Source organism: Amblyomma americanum, chromosome 4 (assembly GCF_052857255.1).
Source record: "Amblyomma americanum isolate KBUSLIRL-KWMA chromosome 4, ASM5285725v1, whole genome shotgun sequence".
Classification (NCBI taxonomy): domain Eukaryota; kingdom Metazoa; phylum Arthropoda; class Arachnida; order Ixodida; family Ixodidae; genus Amblyomma; species Amblyomma americanum.
Genome location: NC_135500.1, coordinates 149,788,739 through 149,808,438, shown reverse-complemented (window position 1 = coordinate 149,808,438; position 19,700 = coordinate 149,788,739). Strand labels below are relative to the sequence as shown.

General features: G+C 43.4%; 2 protein-coding genes across 4 annotated transcripts in view; one reads left to right on the top strand and one right to left on the bottom strand.

Moving 5' to 3' along the window:
• Positions 1-4,074: 4,074 nt before the first annotated feature.
• On the bottom strand, positions 4,075-10,524 carry RpL31 (ribosomal protein L31). Of its 2 annotated transcripts, none has more exons than XM_077661970.1 (4): positions 10,419-10,524; positions 9,927-10,162; positions 5,950-6,062; positions 4,075-4,145 (listed from the first exon to the last, which is right to left on the bottom strand). In XM_077661970.1, exons 2-4 carry the CDS (start codon positions 10,160-10,162, stop codon positions 4,108-4,110), a joined length of 387 nt encoding a protein of 128 aa, XP_077518096.1. In that variant the 5' UTR covers positions 10,419-10,524; the 3' UTR covers positions 4,075-4,107. The 2 variants fall into 2 exon arrangements, with proteins under 2 accessions (XP_077518096.1, XP_077518097.1); XM_077661971.1 differs by lacking the exon at positions 10,419-10,524 and adding an exon at positions 10,371-10,394.
• A 144-nt stretch (positions 10,525-10,668) lies between these two features.
• LOC144128524 (transcription factor SPT20 homolog) overlaps positions 10,669-19,700 on the top strand; it is a 28,719-nt gene continuing 19,687 nt past the window's right edge. For both annotated transcript variants that reach the window (XR_013313798.1, XM_077661968.1), the window contains exons 1-11: positions 10,669-10,928; positions 11,039-11,113; positions 11,203-11,267; positions 11,346-11,412; positions 11,481-11,636; positions 11,748-11,783; positions 11,938-11,976; positions 13,407-13,520; positions 15,413-15,609; positions 16,432-16,585; positions 17,318-17,371. Coding sequence is in view for 1 of the 2 variants with exons in the window: in XM_077661968.1 (XP_077518094.1) it covers positions 11,069-11,113; positions 11,203-11,267; positions 11,346-11,412; positions 11,481-11,636; positions 11,748-11,783; positions 11,938-11,976; positions 13,407-13,520; positions 15,413-15,609; positions 16,432-16,585; positions 17,318-17,371 (927 nt within the window). In the remaining variant the exon portion in view is untranslated. The remainder of the gene's footprint in view (positions 10,929-11,038; positions 11,114-11,202; positions 11,268-11,345; positions 11,413-11,480; positions 11,637-11,747; positions 11,784-11,937; positions 11,977-13,406; positions 13,521-15,412; positions 15,610-16,431; positions 16,586-17,317; positions 17,372-19,700) is intronic.

Here is a 19,700-nt window from a genome sequence, read left to right as displayed (position 1 = left end):
CTCGGTGGTGTAAGCTTCAGTTTTTCTCTTAATTTGAAACTTGCACTCATGACATAAAAAATGCTTTGAACAACGCATTCAGTAATTTATGTGCAAAGGATTTTTTTAAGTAGCTACTATCTGTTGTCACCCTCCGCAGCTTCTGTATAGATATCGGTTGTCTAACTTCATAACTTTCTGAGCTGATGTGAACAATTTATAATAGCAATTTTTCCACTACAGTGTTCATTAATGACCTTCAAGATGCACAAAGTTACAAACCTTCATTAGGTTTGTTACATGCTCGTTGGTTCACCTTGAATGTAGACAAAACCAGATTACATAGCTAACCCTGATAAATATTTAAGTTTCAACAGACCCTCCTAAATTTGCACCTGCCATACATTCAGACTTGTCACACATTGATGCAGTTAGACATGAACACAACTTTTGCAAGGATATCGTCTTATGAACCACGGTGCCAATTTTGATTAAACTTTCAGGGATGATGTATCCTTAAAGGACTAGAGACACCTAATTTTATTGCATGCTTTTTCTTTCAAGTGATGATTAAGACATTACAATACATGGATTGCTGCGTGGTTTTTGCCTATGACCGCTAAATAATATATAATTGAATTTCTTTTTCATGCCTTTTTGGTTTCAGTTTCATCAACCAAACGATTGCTCTGACGTGTAGTTGACGTTTAGGGCACGTGACGCACAAAAAAACTCTAAAATGCTGATACATAGCTTTAACTCAATACAGCATTTAAACCAGCTCACTACAATAGCTAGAAGTACTATAATCGACGTATCAGCAGTTATATTGCCGTTTTTTTGTGCCTCACGTGACCTAACTTGACATTTGTACATGAGCACCCCTTTGGTATGATATCGCTCAACGACCGCTAAGAGAAATTTTATAAAATTATAAATTATTTAGCGGTCGTAGGCGAATACCAAGGGGTGCTCCATGTACAAAATGTCAAGTACGTCGTTTGAAAGAAGAAAACACTCAAGCAAAAATTTGGTGTCTATAGTCCTTTAAGCCATTACAACATCACCAAGATTTCAGTATTGCATTTTGAGGATTAAGAAAATAGTTTGCGTCACAATGAGCTAGCTTCAGTTTAAGATAACTATACTTTTGAAAATACTGGTAATTTGTTCATTTTTCAACATAGGTGACCCCAGGATAAGCGGGAGAGATTGTTGCTTTATGACTTTTCTGAAATTCGTCCCGCATAAAAGCGCCTGGTATTAACTTTTTTTTGCCACAACAATTTAGCCAAAGTACTCTTTGTCAAATGTAACCAGGCTGCATGGTTTGTTTCTCATGATTATGGCTTCCCCAAAGATAAGAAGTCTTGAAAAGTGAGGGAAAAGGGTTCTCCTTGGGAGATTTCGAGCTTGAGGAGGGTGGCATAAGTGGTCCACTATGCAACTGAGAACCAAACCATGCGGCCTGGCTACTATTGACAAAGACTGTAATCTTAATGTTCCTCGCAAAACTTTGGTCTGGACAGCTCCTTCAAAATAAATTTTGGCTCTGTGTGTGAAAAATTCTTACACTTGCAGTTTGGCCAAAAAAAAAATGAAAACTGAGGGGAGATTTCGGATTTAAGCAGCTTTAAATGTACGTACATTTTTTCTCGAAATCCTTTGCTGCATGCATAGGTACATCCTACTACTTTGATGTGACATTGTTTTTACCTCTCTTTCTGCTTTTGAACTGTGCAGCACTGCAGACAGCAAGGTCATGAGAAATAAAGGCTAGAAATTAGTCTTCGAAAGTCACAAGGTGTGTTTCAGCTAGAGGCATGCGAATATCAAACATTTGGGTGCGAAGCAAATATGAATAAAATTTGTGCACAAATTGAATCAAATATTTCTGAAGAATTTCAAATACCAGTATAGGCAGTTCAAAATAGACAAATGCAGCTATAAAAAAAAAAGATGCAAGCAGATTGTTATAAGCCATTATCAGCCTACTTTGGTATAACTGTGGGGCCTATCGGGCATTAAATAAAGAAGCAGGAATCATATGTAGGAGTAAAAGCAATAAACTTTATGTAGACTAATATCTTGTTAATTCCTTGGATAACAATTGCAGTCAGTGAAAAAAAATGTTCATTTGATGCTCACACGACTAAAGGGTTTACTGAATGCTATCATGAAGCACTGTATATAATATGACCAGATACTTCATTACTGGACGAGTGACGTCAACGGCCCAAACCACCTAAACGCGACAGCGCGAAAACGAAACCATGCAGTTAGGTGCCCTGGCCCCAGCGCGTCCGCTACACCGTACACAGTGAGCATATCTTCGAGTCCCGACGTTTTTGCCGTACATTTCCGAGATGATCAGTTTCCAGATTCTAACGAAAATTGATAACGATCAATACGGTTGCCGCAAGACAACTGCAGCAACACACACGGGCCACAACTTCGCTTTTTCTGCTATCCACAAGCCAGTCTGCTTTCATGCGCGCGTGTCGTCGTAGTGATATACAGGTTTGGGAGCGCCCCTACTCATGCCTGGGGTGGCTATACCCTAATACTAACTACCCCCTCATTCAGATAACAAAGCAGACCACGCTCAACATGGGAGCGGCCGGCCCCCTCTGCCACATGCCGGTGAGATGCCACTGTCTCGCTGGACCTAATGTGGTACATGTAATTAGTGGCGTGTTGCCTCCAAGAGATACACTAGGAAATACAATGCAAACGTGGCTCAGGATCGGAGCCAGCTGTCGACGACCCGCGAGCACGCAGTGGCCGCTCTTGATGGCGCAAGTAGAGCGCCTCGAAGCCGCTTCCTTTAACAAAGGAACGCTGTATCGAAACTCCCTAGCCACTGGCGCATTGAATTTTTGCAAGGCCTAGCATCACCGCGCGCAGGCTTTAGCCGCGTGCTGCCAGCCCATTCCATGATGAAAAATCAAAGTTCACTCATGTGACAAGTGCAAGGTACTGCCGTTTAGGAATGTCGCGACGTTTCGCTGCGAGTTATGTGAACCAGAAATTCATTTCTGAACGATTAGGAAATCAGAAAGCGAAAGTGTGGTGCGAATCAAACAGCAAATACTATTCTAAACTATTCGAAGTTTCCAATATTTGCAAATCCTAGTTCCAACTGATCACAGCTTTGTTTCTGCCCGCCACTCATGGCTTCCAAGGCTATGATCGTTGTTTTCGCTCTAGTTTTTAAAGAGTTTCAGCTGGTCCTGACAGGAGCCCTGAAAAGGCAGGAAAGGGCAAAAACAAACTGCGGTATGCCTTTTTCTCATGCTCACAGCATTGCCAGCAACACCTTGCACACACCACTGTAACGGGCAAAAAAATTCTGGGCAAATTATGATTAAACTTTGAAGCTAGGTTCTCTATCATTTGATTACCCTTCCATATATAAAATCCAGAATTGTTATTTACCAAAATACAAATTATGTGCTGCATCCCCACTGAAGTTTAGGATGGGCTCTCCTTCCAAGCAGTCTAAGCATCCACAATGATCCTGCAGAGTTGCATGCAGGAACAACACTGCATTCAATACACTGCTTCAAAATTGGATGCGATAAGCAAAGCATAAGCTATCACAAATATTTGGGTAGTGTAGGAAGAACAGCCAGAATGGCAACATTACAAGACTTTCGATTGCTACAAGATTGAGAGCACCACAGCATTAGAGCCTTCAAGTAAAATTCATCAGAGTGGATATCCACCAGCTTTCAGAACCTCGCTGATTGCACAGAAGGAACAAATGCTCAAAGCACTGCAGGTGTTCCTACAAAGAGTAACATACAATTTTCATGCATATCAGCCTCCACACTGAAGTAGCAAGTATCTTCAGAGAGATTTCCTCCCGTACAGATTTTCCCAGAAGCAATTTGAATAGCTGCCCCACTATGCAGTGCTACGAGTTGTCCATTAATTGGGACTTCGGTTAAGCTGGTTGGTAGCAACTGCCTTGGACAGGCAAAGGTTCTGGGCTCAAGCGCCACTGCCTCCTACGAGCATATACTAATAGTAGACATTGTTAAGTATACAAGAGGCAATGCAACACCTTAAAACTGTTTCATTGCAACGAAGTATTTTGTACATATTTTATTTCCCCCAAGGCATTCAGTTGTCGCTGGACTCCACATTGACAGTCTGGAGCTCTGCAAAACACAAATTACAACAATAAAAAAATCAGAAACCTTTTTCTCATCATTCGTCAGACACATTTGCAACACACAAAGCACATTACAATGCAAAACCAAGCTGTAGCAGATTGTATGACTCAAGGGGGGGAAGGAAGCTGGTCTTAGAAAAAATATTTTTATGAATGAAGTCACAGTTATGAAATCTTCACAGAACATGTATTTTTACGTACTGATTCCAAATAATTTATTTTTATGTGCCACAAGTCCTTGCGCACTTATGCAATATGTTATGTAACTTTTTGTGGAGAGCTTTAACGAAATTCTGCTGTAGGGAACTTGCTAGAATGCATGCCATTGGCTTGTCTTGACGTCAAGCTGTGCAGTAAGGGTAAAAATTATCCTGCCTGTCAAAGAAGTTGAGTTACAAGGTTTTGAATTTGCCACTTCATAAACGGGAAGAAAAACCTGTATTCGTGATAAATTCAAAATCCTGTAACTCACCTCCTACAACAGGCATGATGATGATTGTACCCTTATTGCATAGCTTGATGTCAAGAGAAACCAATAGCATACTAGAAATTCTAGCAGGTTCCCTGCAGCAGAATGCATACTAGAAATTTTAGCAAGTTCCCTGCAGCAGAATTTCGTTAAAGCTCTCCACAAAAAGTTAAATAACATATTGCATAAGTGCACAAGGACTTGTTGTACATAAAACTAAATGACATATTTGGAATCAGCATGCAAAAATGCATGTTTCCCGCTGAATTCAGAATTGTGTATTCATTAACACAATTTTTAAAAATTAAAATACAAGCTCACTGTGGCTGTTGCACAAGGACTCAATCTCAATGTTTTGTAAGCAGCAGCTTCATCAGAAAATTGCAAATTCTCCATTCTAAGCAACCTGCGGCATGCCCAGGCACAAAAATAGACCTACATGCACACTTAATTATACCATCCTCCTGATTGCTATTACAAGCAAACATGCCATTAGGTGCAGCAATGATTACATTTAAAAACAGCTATTCCAAGACTGGCTCTAGAAAAACCACATCACAGGCTGAAAATGCCTTACTAAAAATGCTAAAAACAAGCTTTCCAATAAAGGTGCAGTGAACTTGTTGATCCAAACTTGCTTAACCACTGGTTTATTAGACCTGACAATTTCGTACCATAACATCAACACCACATAATGTGAATAAATTTCCAGTCATCTTCCAAGTTTGAATTCAACTGTATTTCCACTTAGTCGGGACATGTAAAATCAGTTTCAATTCAAATACAAGTTCAAAAATTGGGGTAGAAAAAGAAACCGATTAGTTAAATATATCTTCCTTCATTCAATACCACCTAAAGTTTCCAATGCAGCAGCCATGAACTTGATCTTATGCAAAAGCATGTGCTGTCTGGAGCAACTGTGCTGCAGCCTCACCAATCACAGGGCACAGCCTTCCACGCATGTCGAATTTTCATCATTAGGGAGACACAAATACCATACTTTCCATTCCTCCACTGCAATCAATTCACTAGTTAATCTAGACGATTACCGCAGTCCTGCAAGCTCTGAATTAGCAGAAGTGGACACTGTGAAGCAGCTCATCACTGGAATTCAGAAGCAATACACCAGGCACATGCCACTGTTTGCAATCACACAAATAGCAATTAATGAACACAGAAGACAGCTACCAATAATCACTTGGTCACTGCACACAAATATTCAGACCCCGACATAGGTGCTAGCTGAAGCTGTCAGCCTGGGGCAGTAGACAGCCCAACCCATTTTCGTGGAAAACAGCATACATGGCAGGAGACAACTCACTCTTGAAGGTCTCCACGGGCACGTACGTGACCAAGGTGTACAGCTGGTTGGGAGAGTCCTCATCTTCATTGCGCCTGCGGGCCAGCCTCACACGGACCCTGAATGGGACACTCCTGCACAGACAGACATCCATCAGTTCTTGTTGATTTTAAAATATGAAGTTTTTACCATCATCAGACCTTCGGCACTATGTTAAATGCTCAACCCAGCACACAAAAGCTGAAAACGACACACACCTTTATGTGCACCGACGCTGCATAAAATTTCCTCCCTTAACAAAAATGGCTGCCTTAAATGAGGGCTTTAATCCAGCCACAGGTTTCCACACCTGGACTTGCCTGTGGCACAAAAGCGCCAGATTCCCAACTCAGAGGCCACCGGTTTTCAGCTGGACACCACATCCCAGAACTTTCTGACATGGTTCACAGTTACACTGTAAACAGCCTGTCAGTTTGATTTTGCGAGCGAAAGATACCAAATTTTTGGCTGCTTTCAATGATGTGCAAGGTATTACTACTATACATAGATCACCAGTTGGCATTCACCTACAACAGCTAAATAATTTGTAATTGAATTTCTTCTCTCGGGCTATTTTGATTTCAATGACTGAATGATGGCTGTCTCATCAAAGGTCAGTACAGTGAGGCATGAAGAAAAAAAGCAATATAATCACTGCTTCGTCATTATAATTCATTGCAGCCCCGAAGTCAGCCTGCCTCAAGAGCCAGGATGACAAGGAATGAAGAAGCAGCGATTATATTGCAGTTTTCATTGTTCACGTGGCCTAAACGCACCTTTGACATCATAGCCATAGTTTTTGAAATTGAAACAGCATGAAAGAAGAAACTTCATTATAAGTTATTTAGCAGCTGCAGACAAATATCACACAGCGATCCATGTACTCTACTGTCTTATGCCTCTAATATTAGGAGAAAACATGCAACTAAAATTGATAATAGTAATAATAATAGTTTAGTTTATGCAATACAAAAACCGAGGACATACAGGTTAAAGGTGTTAAAAAACCACCTGACAAGAGCCTGTGGTCTTTGACGAAGACATACAGCAAGCAGCAATATTTCTATAATACTGCACAAAAACCCTTTGCAGTCAATACTCCTATACTCCTTTAACCCATTGTAGAAAAAAAATTATTGTGAGATTCTAAAAAGAATGAAAAATAAAGTGTCCCTGCTCGTACAACTAAGTATAACAGGCTTATGTAGGACAATGGGATACGTGTCCCACTTGCTTCCAGTGCTGGCAAACAGACAATGGACCTGCATGGTATTCTGTGTTTCTACAAAGCCTGTGAGCCGCTATGAAGTTTCAGTTTCTTAGCATGTGGTGCAGAAAGAACTCCTTTTCTTTTTAGTGAAGGTTCATCGCAGTCGGTGCTTTTTTTTCCAATACCTGCAGCAGCCTTGGGAAGGTGTGCAGCAGTCTTTGGGGCCGGTGTGAGGTTCTTGGCGATTTGTAGAGAAGTCTTGGGAATCTGGTACGACTCCAAAAACAAGCTCTGCTTGTTGCACTGTCTTGTTTCATCCAAAAAAAAAGCTAAGAAGTGGTTTCCACTGGTCTAGCAGCCTCTTCAAACACTTCCCCAAAGACAGCCAACGTGTCGGCGAATGCTTCAACATCTTCCTGACGTCGACGTCATGCAATCTTTGAAACTCTTTCAGCCGATCTTTCCGCTTTGAGCTTTTCTCTAAGTAGAAAAAAATGTAAACCAAGGCCTCATCACAACCTTTACAGGAAGACATGCAGCTCCTTTTTGGGCAGCCAAGTTGATGAGGTGGCATGGGCAACCAACCCCGATCAAAGCTGGTTGGGCCTCTCTCAATACAGTCGAAACACTTTTTCTTGACAATCATGACATGGACGTTGTCCGAAGACAATGCCAACAGGTTTTCAAGAGGCAAACTTCGGGACTTAATTTCGTCCAGAATCAGATTTCCAATCTTATGACCCGTCGCTTCCCCTTGGGTTGTCCCGAGGCAAAGGAGGCGGCTTTCAACTCTACTGGTCTCTTTAACAAAGTATGTCACAACAAAAGGGTAAAGCTGCATATCGCTATTGTTACTTCTGTCCATAGCAATCGAAAATACCTGCTTTTTTAGGGCATCCAGCAAAGGAGTCTCTGCGTTCGCGGCCATTTCACGAACAATTGCCGTCGTCTTCGTTCATCCACAGCTGTAGCGTTTGGCTTCTTCGCACTTGGGGAACATTTTCCGGAAAAGTGGTCCAGAGTTATCACTGACACTTAGCAGGATGTTGTGTTCAACTAATAACGCGCGAAATGACATTCTGCATGAATCACACCGAGGTCGCTGTCACTGCGTACAAAATTTGTCAGGCTTGGCTGGCTGTCCGCGGCCCGCACGTATCCTTGGTGCTTTTTCAAAGCGATGTGGACCTTGATGTCTCACTTGCCACCATATGAAATGTTAACATCACAGGCACACGTGCTGCAAAATCCAAACTTCTCTCCTTTCTTAGATGGCACGAAGCATGGAAATTCTGACGTGTACGACTTCAAAAATACTTAGAAGTACTTTCGCGGCTTTGAGCCCGCATTGCACCGCGAAACCGCTACTGCTAAAACACCAGAGTCACACAGCGTCGGATGCGGCCGCAGGTCGCACAAAAACAGAGGCCAACACCCAAGTCGTCCAAACACGTCAACAAAGGTTTGCGGAGCCCGCATGGAGGCCTGACCAGGCTGACTATAGCCACTAGCCTAGCTGAGGGGGTATCGAGTTTTGGATATGGATTCGTGTCCCCCCCCCCCCCCCCCCCCGAGTAGACGACAGAAGTCACTAAAACGTTTGCAGGTGCTGATGATGATATCACGAATATGTGTTGCCCTCTCGTGGCAGCGAAAGGTACCATAATGAGGTTAATAGATGTCCGCACTTTTTTTTTTTTCGAAAATAAAACATTCTCCGTAAAATTTCAGGCAAGATTCATAAAATTGTAAGTAGTCAAAATTTGTACATTTTACGGAAAATTCGGAAGACTTGGCAGGTATGCAACGGGCCAAAGGAACCACACAAATACACACTACTAAAACTCCAAGATGCCAGGGACACACTATGTAAGTTGGTGTTAAATCCCAGTGTCCATGTTTTTTCCAGACAGTTGGGTAGTTATCACCAGCTATTCATTTTGCACCAGCTTTTGCTATATCTTGAACACCTCATGACAGGAGTGAGCTCAAGTGTCTCAGGTGCATACACATGAATAATAAAGCACGACTACACAGACACCAATTCTGTAGACTAACACCATTGTGTTATTAGTACCTATTTACACAGTAAGTGCACACATCCGCACTACATAGCTGCGGTAGTTGAAGCAATATATTACATTGCTACAGTAGTTTGAGTAATAGGCAAACTGTATACTGTGAGGTTTTACAACACAAAGCGCCTGCGAGGGATGTGGGCTCTGGGTTAATTTTCGACCACCTGGAATTTTGTTGACGTGCGCCAGCACCGCAGAGCACACGGGCGCTCATCGAAACGCGGCAGACGCGGACGGGATTGACATTCTGATAGCATTATCAACCAAAACGTTTATACGCCATAACACGAGGCGTTTTACGTTAGAACCGGATCCTCGCATCCCTGAACTATCGGGCAATCCCCTGCATGCTTCAAGAAAACCGCTCGGATAGCCTAACACGAAAATCAACCAGTTTTGTTAACTACAGGATATTAAAGACCGCAACAAACCGTAGCATGGACACAGTATCAAGCATGCGGCATCAAGGCTGATGCGCCGCCTGCATCTGCTTCGCGCTAACTCCAGCCGACAACAGTTGCATCAACTGAGAGCACAACTCTGTCGCCTTCGTGGAGACCACTGAAACAACGGAATTATGCAGCTTAAACCTCCGTACAATTTGAACAACTCAATGGCACAAATTATACGGTTGTCAGAAACTCGTAAATACGGGACCGCTGTACACTCGCCTGATTCCCTTGGACCAGATGAACTTGTTCAACCTGGTGTCAACACGGACGTCGGAGGTACCCATCTGCTTCTCGGCGAATTTCCTGATTTCCTTGATGGCACGGGGTGCGCGCTTCTTGAACCCAATGCCGTGCAATCGCTTGTGAAGATGGATGGTGTATTCTCTCGTGACAACTTCATTGAGTGTGGACTTTCCGCGCTTCTCACGCTTTCCTTCGCCCTTGATCTTGGCCATCTGAAACGGCAATAGGAGTCATTTGTAGACCATGACAAGTTCTAACAATCATAGTGCACTACACGCATCCTCACAGTTTGCAGCGGAGGGTAGCATGGACGGGATCAACAATAGAGTAAAATATCTGAACAAAATAATGACTTAACAACCACGGTATGGAAAAAGGGACTCTTTATAAAGAGCCACACGTAGCTATGAAAACTTATACCTGAATTTTACAGCCCGATTACAAAAGATTGCAAACCGCGTCACTCACCGCTGCCTCAAATCGGAGAGTCGGCCGGAAAAGAGTTTCCCAGTGTTGGCAGATTGCTTAGCTTTCCGCTCTCGCCCATGAGCGTGCCCTCCAAACTTGTCGCAAAGACAATTTGAAAAATATAAATTTCTCTATTAACTACAAAATAAATACTATTTTACGAAATTAATGCTACGTCACATAGTATAAAAGTTTTAGAGGTAAATGTTGTGCAGAATCAGCATGTACAAATTTGATTGCTTCTCACCCTGGAGTCTGCTAACGGTGACAAAAATGGTGCCATAGTTGTCGTTAGCAAAGCCGCGTTCGAGCGAGTTTCCTCAAGAATCGCTCAAAATGTCGCACCAAAAATCGTTATGTATATGTCGTTATTTTAGTGTAGATTTAAACTAGCGAGCATGCGCCAAGATGCGTCCATCAGAAATGATGCGTTCGTGCTCATGTCACACTGTCAAGGTAAAGCGCTCAAATGAGCGCGTCGAGTACGTGTGTGTAAACATCAGCTGACGGGTGAGTGCTTGGAGCGCTTCATCTGAGAATGACACAGATTATAGGGGTTGTGATCATTACACCGCGCTGTAAACATTGTGCTGAGAAGTTTGTTTCTCTTCGCCCCCTAGATTTCGTACATCAACTAGACATTTGACTCTATGTCTTCAATGAACACAATCTCAACTTGCCTTCAGCAGGCGAACGTAAGAAAACTCTTATTCGTCGCTTGCAGTGCTTTTTTACTGCTGCGACTAGTGAGTATGCAGTGACGGTGAGAAATTTTTTTGCGCAGCTTCTGATCCAGACGGCCAAGCAGCAGCCTGGCAAGTTAAGTCGTGAACACCGCAAAGAAAAATAGTAAGCGTCGCGCTTATAGCTTCTCATTTGCTTTCCTCGTTGGTTGCTGACCTTACGCGACCCTTCGGTTTCTTGCAGCCCGTCGTTGCAACAGAGGCTGACGGAACTATATTTGTCTGAATGCAACTTTAATCTGAGGAACAAGGTAGGTCTGTTTTATCTTGACTGTGTCCACCGCAACCCGGTTGCATTTTTATCGTGTACCACGCGCAGAGTTTGTATAACGGATCAAACCTGTTGGGAAAGTTGGTGTCCAAGGAGAAACTCAACTGCCTCGTCTTGAACCTCTATGCTGGCAACGAAGGCTATTCACTGATGCTGAAAACTAGGAATGGCACCGAAACAGAAACTATACGCCTACCCTACGAGGTACGTAACCGTGGGTGTGCGCGAGCACTAGCCGTAAAAACAAGCGCAAACGCAACAGGTGGTTGTCTTCCCTTCGTAATCTTATTCTTGTGTCTTTTCCAATACCTTCAGGAAAGTGAATTACTTCAATACATTGACAACGAAGAGGTAGGCATTTACTATTGACCTTATTTTTTTTACTTTCTTTAGACCATGATACAGCTTTTGCTCTTTATAAAATTTCATACAGGCATGTAATGTCATTCGTAAGTTACTGAAACTTGTCATACATGCGTCTGTGTTCTCTTTTTGCATGGCATAGCTTCCACCCATCCTGGTCGACCTTTTGGAAAGGTCTCAGGTAGGCCCCCCCTTTTTGCTCATGGCTCGTAAATTTGTTTCAGGTCTGCAAAATGCTCAGAATAGTTTTAATCTATGCAAGGTTCACCAGTATCAGTTGACCTGCATGGGTAACGCTGATCCGAAACACCAATTATAACTTCTCTGTTCGCCACTGGGGCTTGACCAGCATGAGCAGCTCGGTATATATTCTAACCTGGCGCTGCTGTGATGTCGTCCTCTGCTCAGTGCATTTATGCATGGGCAGCAATTTTGAGGGAAACTGTTATCAGGGGATGAACACGTATTGAATTTGGAAAACAAATTTTAGAAGAGAAAACCGTGGGTCACAAGTTGCCGTTTTAATTGAAACTATCAGTTCCTGCATCAATGGAAAGGGCCAAGAAAGGGTCTCAGTGGAGGGGATGCATTGAATAAATATTGTCGTTATCAAGGCTGCATAAACATTTAAGCTTGATACTTTCATTCGCTTGGTAGCCAGGCCACAACTGTTTGAGGCAGGCGGCAACATTTTTTTGGCATGCACCATTTAAGTTGTACCTCACTTGTCATTAACAGTGAGGTTTCTCTGCTAATTTGTGTCATTTAACCTGAAGTTTAGTGGAGAGATAATTGCTTCTGCAATGAGGCACCTATGACTTGTATATAAAATGAATTGATGTTCAACTTTATCAGCAAGCAAACATTCCAATTCTCAAATCCTCACTGTATTTACTTTTTTCTAATTGACACTAATTGTAGGCCTCCAATTTCTCAGCTTCACTGAACTCTTGCATTTGTGGCCCTGGCCATAATATTAACAGAGCATGCTTCAGCGATCAAACTCTTGTCAGTCACTCCTTACCTAGGAAAAATTAGGAAGTACTTTATACATATATTAGCACTTGCCATAGGTGCGCTCACATATGAGCCCAATAAACCATCATATCTTCTCTATGCAATGAGCATGAGAAAATGTCAAACGCCGCAGCATGCTCCGTAATATTTTGGACTCTCCTATACACTTGCTAGCACACATTGGGCATGTCAGACGAATGACAAGTATATCAAGTACTGTCGCACTTTATTAATTTTTTTCTTGAGCTAATGAAAGACCGCGAGCATATGCAGTGAAACTCTAGCCTTTCAGTATCAGCTGGCTTGTTCTGTGTTAAAATGGCAAAGTGTGTGTACTTTGGCACTTGCCAGTGTCATAATTGTCGTCTTTAGTTTTTTAAAAATGGCACGGTGTATGCTGTAGGCACGGGATCACCACAGTGACACAATGAACAGCACACAAACGGGTTATCAAAAATGCTGCTCAAGCCAACACACAAAGAGAGCCAGTGCAAGTGTCCCTGTGGAACGTGGGTCGTATATAAGGGAAGATGTGCTGTTAGATTAGGTCATGGCCTTACTATACTAACAACTTGCTCATTGCTGTTCTTGTAGGCTCCAGTATTCTACAGCGGCTGCATAGTCGTGGAAGTGCGGGACCACAGGAGGTGCCTGCCTACTCTGGGCACTTTCTTCACGCACTATGTTCTGCTGAAACCAACCACACAGGTGAGCACACACGATAGCTCTCGCCGCACTAAACCAGCCATGCTCCTTTCCAACTGATTGTACAGAATGCAATTTACTATCTAGCTGAAATTTTCAATGGGCTGAACATTATAGGGACTGGTGTTTAGATTCCCAAAGACACAGTGCAGAAAAAAAATTGCCGAGGATTACGTTACTTCCTAACGTGAAATTTGTGCGCAGCTCATCAGCTGTTTCAGCTTTTCAATAGATTGAGGCAGATAATTCAAGCAAGACATATATGTACAATTACAGACAACTTGTTATTTTTCACACATATTCCTTTTTCAAAAAACACTCCACTAACAGTTCTTGATTGTCATGAAGGAAGCTTTGTGGTCGGAGAAATAGATGGATATATGCTTGACTTGCTGCACCAATGCCTGGTTCTCAAAGATGAAGTCTATGCAAGTATTTCGCGGGAGGTGTTACGTTCGAGAGGAACGGGATGTTCTCCCGCATAATGTAGTAAGAAATTCCTGTTTATCTTTATATCTACATTAAAGTCCTCCACTACCAATATTGGTGTGGATCGATGGGCGGTTCAGGAGTTGGTCAGGAGTTCGCCAACACAGTTCACCGCACAGTTAACCAACTTCATCTGACGAGCCAAACATTTCGATCGGTATTGCAGAGAGACTCGTACACAAGTAGATAGCCACTCCTGCCACTCTGTTGTGGTCTTTACGGGCGCCACAGCAGTACTGGTAATCTATGATTTCGAGAGGCTGTTCGTAATCTATCCAGGTTTCCGCAAGGCAAAGTACAGAGGCATGCCACAGAATGTGATCGTGATGTAACGTCCTTGGCATGTGCGGCTGCGTTTTGGCTTGGGATGCATGCACCGTGATCCACTGATGCCGAGCCGGCGCTTCAGCAACCGGAGAACACCGCGCGATACCGCACGGTCGCCGCCACGGAGGAAGAAGGTGGGGGGCGGGGTACAAGCAGTGGCGAACGGTGGCGGTTATGTGTTTCGGCTTGGGCATGCGGAAGAAATGGCGCCAGGAGCACGCGCAGCTAGAGCAGCGCGCTGCCCCGGCTGCGGAGATGGTTGCGAGGGACAACAGTGACGCCGCGAAACGCAGGAACAGGCACCAACTAAAAATCCGGTAATACGAACGACTCAAAGTGTGTATTTGTCAAAGCAAATCCTTGCAGACTCAAAAGAACATAAATATATGGTTCTGCACGTGTAGCTGTTCTTCCAACATGGCAGAGTGAGCTGTGCTTAGACATGACACCTACTGTAATTGGGCACTATCTGACTTCTAATCATAGTAAGGTTTTGAGGAGCATGAGATTTGCAATCAGACATTGGACAAACATGGTGCACACACCCTCCTGTGTGACGAAGTGAGCGGTTATTATAAAAGGCTAAAAAACCTTCAACTAAATGTCAGTACGAAGGCATTGTTTGGTATTTGCAAAGTTATTTTACTTCCAAAGCCTTGATAGGAGTTCGGGTGCAAATCCATTTTTGTATAATCTATACAATACCAGCGGAAAATGTGGACAAATAAATTCTTATTGTTGCTATTGTTATTATCTCCTCGTTTTTGGTCTACTATCTATGCCTTCATATCCTTACATAGCCCCATCACACTTGCATTGAAGGGTGCCTGCTGTACACGGGGAAGTGAATGTGACAGTGTTCTCTTGTGCTCATACAAATGCAGCCAGTATATAAACCTTTCTAATAAAGGCTCCCTGAGCGTCGCAGTATTGCTCGCTGGGCTGTTGTGCACATCTGGTGCTAGCATGGTGGAAGCGGCAGCAGAACCGGTTTGCAATAGCCCAGAGAGGAGACATTGCGACACTTCCTTCACCCATTGGAAAGGTCTATATAACCGTGTCTTCAACTGTGCGTGCAGTCCGTGCTCTGTGATGTGGGGCTGGTGGCGCGAGGAGACAGCAACTCCTGGAGCCTCGAAGACAAGCTGTACCTGGAGGCAGCATTGGTCATGGCCACTGCAGAGCCCCTCTGCCTGGAGCCATCGGTGGGCGTGGCAGTCATCTCCAACTGGCTGCAGCACAAGAAGGCTCGCTTCAGCAGCCACATGGTGAACAGGTATTGGCCCCTTTGGACCCATTTAGGGCTATATTTTTATTTGCGTCTCAATATGGTTGTGGTGCCCCACCAAAGGCATGGATGGGCACATCATTCAGTCACAGAAGTGCAACCTATGGCAGCCTGTTGATTAACAGTCATGCCCTCTGCATAAATGTGAAACAGGAGACGTGGTAAACTCACTGTGTTTCTAGCCGAACTGTGAAAGGAAAGTCTATCTTGCATGTCTACTGCATTTAAACTTGACAAAGTCCTTGTCAGGTTCAAATGCAGTAGACATGCAATGTGTGCAGTGTAAGTAAGCAGTATTTGTGCACTTCATGGCAGCTTGGCATGCACTGTAGATTTCACAAACTGTAACTCTAAGACAGAAAGTTGCTAATCCTGCCTGGCTCGTTAGACCTGTGTAGCCATGCGTCTTCTTATGTATAGCCACTGAAAATGAGTCTTCGGCTTTCACTGCTTTGTAGTACTCCTGGTTGTTTAGGTTGTTTAGTTCTTTAGTTTAGTTGTCCTGTCACTTTGTTCCTTCCTGTGTTTGTCTGTCTGCACTGCAAACCCATTCCAGTTGTACACCAACTAGCCAGCAAAAACGTTCTCGCAAGTTTAGTTTTACTCTGTTGTAAACACCAGGAAGAAACAGAAACAAAGACTTGCGAGGTTCGTCAGGATCTTTTAAAATTTGCTGGCGTTCCCCAAGATTTAAAAAGACTGGGGACCCTTGGATTATAGGCTGCTTCACAGTGGTGCCGTTTTGGCTATGTGGGGCCATCAGCTGTGCACTGTCACTGGTTGTGAGCGAAGAATTGCACCTTGCTTTAGGATGGCAAAGAGGCACAGCCAGGTGGCCATCAATCGGCGGAAAAAGCTGGAGCAGTGTGCAACGCCACCGTACCTGAGGGCACACGACTTCATTGTGCAGTACCGCAAGAGGGTGCCAGCACCGCCGCTACGACCCACCATGCCTTCCAAACAGGTTTGTGTCATGCCGTTCATTTCTCAGATTCATCTGCTAGCTACATGGGTAAAATGAAACTGGACATGACACTTTTAGTTATGATTTTAGTTAGGTAACTTATGTTCCTCACCATTCCTGTTGGCATTTTTAACAACTTTCCGGAGCGCGTGTCGTTCGTGAATCAGCAACCCTTTTAGCTACAACTGAATTCTTGTTCAGTGCCCATCAGCTTGAATTTGTGCTTTCATATTGCAACATAAATGGCATACAAAATCTGCAAAGGAAGGAACAACAAGACAACTTCTTGGGCGAGCTGATAACGGCATCCCATAACTACAGTGCGACTGACGAGGTGCAGAAGGAAGGAATTCTTCTTAATATCTTCGAATCTTACTTTTCAATCCATGTGTTCTCTGTAGTCAAAGCATTGCTATAAAGTGAGGCTGCATACAGAAGTGTGGACGCAGGAAACTATTCTTGCTCGTCTGGCTTTGCAAGTATTGTTAATGTTACACTGTATGTGTATTTCAGTGTAAAATAGTTCAGATTACTTTCCCGACATGATGTTTTTCCTCATGTTGACAGGGGCCTTTCATGTGATTATGTTCGTTATGCTGTCTGTATTAAAATCCCTCTGTGTCGCCATTATTACTCTGTTTATCTTGCATGGCCACTTTTTCTTCTTGTCTTGTGATATTTTATTGATTGCGTGATACTTATCATCCATGCTGTACTTTTTTCTGATTGCAGCTTGATGCCTGGATGCAAAGGAGGGCAGCAATGCCAGTGCCTCAAAATATAGAGGTAACTTAACTCCACCTGTACAGTCCTCTTTATGAGCCGTTGGTTTTGCTTCAGTTCCTGTCAGTGACCAAGGCATTTTGCATTTTCCTTGGTAGCACTGATTTTAGTGGCCTTAATGCCATTGCAAACAGCAGTGGCGTGATTCTCTTTGTGCGCCATCAAACATACTCAGCAAACTTCCTAGTACATATGTGTTATATTGGCTTATGTCATCATATCGCTATGTCATGTAAGGCTCTAACAATGCTAGCATTTAGGTTGTCGTCTTGCAAAAACCACCCGGTTTCTTCGTAATGAAGTTCCCTTAATCTTTTAGGGGGTCGTGGTGTCATCAGCGCCCGCAAATTTTAAAACCTGAGGACTAGAATGTTCCAGTGCCTTTCATTGGATTATCGCATGGGATTATACAGTCCTCCACCTTAATCACCAACTAATCCACCTTTATTCATTTTCTGAGGTGGGCCAAGTTCCAAATTTTATCTCATTTTATTCGTTAAGAATGTGCTTAAGAAGGCCCCAAGTCTTTGCATGCATGTGACAGCATCTGACTGTTTGCACTTTTTTAGTTCTCCTTTTCCTTTTCAAACCATGTACATTGCAATCCACTTATAACGATATTGAGAAAACCGGAAAATCGGATCGTTATAACCAATAATCGTTATATCAGGACCGGCGAAAAGAAAGCAAAAAGAACAAACTCATGTATTCCCCCATGCATGTAGTGGCATGTAGCCACCCCCACCCCCTTCAGAACTCCAGTCAAAGGATAAACACGCCAGGAGCGCACAACAGCTTGGCGCGCTGCCAAGGACTGCACTGCACACAGCGAAACGAGGGAACCTGCAACAAAAGCGAATGCTTAAAAAAAAAAAGTAAATTCTCAACCATCTCGGGCAGAAACTATGTTGCGTGAGACAGTGTTGCGCGGCAGGGGCCAAGCAAGCTTCTCCCTCCAGCGATTGTGATGATGATTGCACTTGGTTCCCAAGGCCGTAGGCAACGCTCCCTCACGGATTTCGCCACGCCGGTCCGTTCACGGAGTTTTTACATATTCGCTTCAAAGTATTTTATTCTTTATCAAACTTTCAGGCAATTTTTGATGGTAAACACCATCCGGGTGGCCAGAATCCTGTCGTTGTATCCGTTATTTTGCTGGTAATTGTATCGTTATATGCAGTTTATTTTTACATAGGGGCAATGGGAGAATTGATAACTCTAAAGAATTTGATCGTTATTACTGGTATCGTTATAAGTGTAATGCTTAACTATTGATCTGCATTTTGTTCCTTACATCGTTTCTTTTGTGTCAGCGATCATTGTTCCGCAGCAGGGACAAAGCTACAATTTCAGTGGGCTCTTTACATCTTTTCTTAATGTTGTCACACATTAAAATTAAACGTGTTGCCCCTTTCTTTCTTTCTTTTTTTCACCCCAGTGATTTAGTGAAATTCTGTTGCATGCAACCTTATTTAGTGCCATGCCCTACCCAGCGGATGCATGGTGCACATAGTGGGGCCCCTGATATTTTATTCTTTAACTTTTATAATAGCTGTGTGGTCTACATTTTCTGGAGTTCACATTCAGGCGCTTCGTTCCCGCTAGTGGGTGCAAAACCGCTACACACCTGATGGTTGCTCTGAAAAGACTCGGAAAACACGTTTTCAAGTGAGGAAAGGTAGAGGGCTCTGTGTCCTTTCCTCTGTAAAAGTCTTTTTCTTGAAATACTAAGCATGACCAAGCTTGAGTACATGCTGAGAAAAGTTTGTGCTTCACGTAGCAGTTACCTCACCCTTTCCTTCCCCCCATAACCTGCTTGTCCTCATCGTAATGCTAATCTGAACTGGCTTCGAATGCACATTTTATTATACATCACTGGATTTGTGCTGTGCCTTTCCTTTTCTCCTATCATTCTACTGCTTTCAATGCTAAGCACACTGCAGCCTGTGTGCTTCAACAGCAGTTACGAAAACTGGCCCAGAGGAGTTACAGCAGAGCCCCACTTTTACGTTTTTCATGGGACCACCGAAAAAAAACCTATCTGCCGGGAAACATACCCAGTAGCCAGGAAGTGCTCGTGAAAAATAAAAAAGTACATTGTTGTCTGTCATTTTTTTTTTACTTCTTGTTAGAATGGCATGCTTCTCTGGAATTTGTAAGGCTTTGTGGCTCCCGCTATTGTTCGCATGCGCAAAGTGCCCTAAATGGCCTGCACTGACTCTCCATCTTCCTGAGCACATGTTGGGGGAAAGGAAGCAACAGCGAAGAGAGGTGGCACGCGGAGCTGGCGAAGTTTTGGCACGCATGCTCGCTTTTGTACTGTTTTTGCGGC

Coding starts and splice junctions, on each gene's coding strand:
- RpL31 (XM_077661970.1), bottom strand. CDS start 10,162: ATGGCCAAGATCAAGGGCGAAGGAAAGCGTGAGAAGCGCGGAAAGTCC. Junction 6,063..9,926: donor ATCTGGTCCAAGGGAATCAG/GCGAGTGTACAG, acceptor CTGTCTGTGCAG/GAGTGTCCCATTCAGGGTCC. Junction 4,146..5,949: donor GCCCGTGGAGACCTTCAAGA/GTGAGTTGTCTC, acceptor TGTGTTTTGCAG/AGCTCCAGACTGTCAATGTG.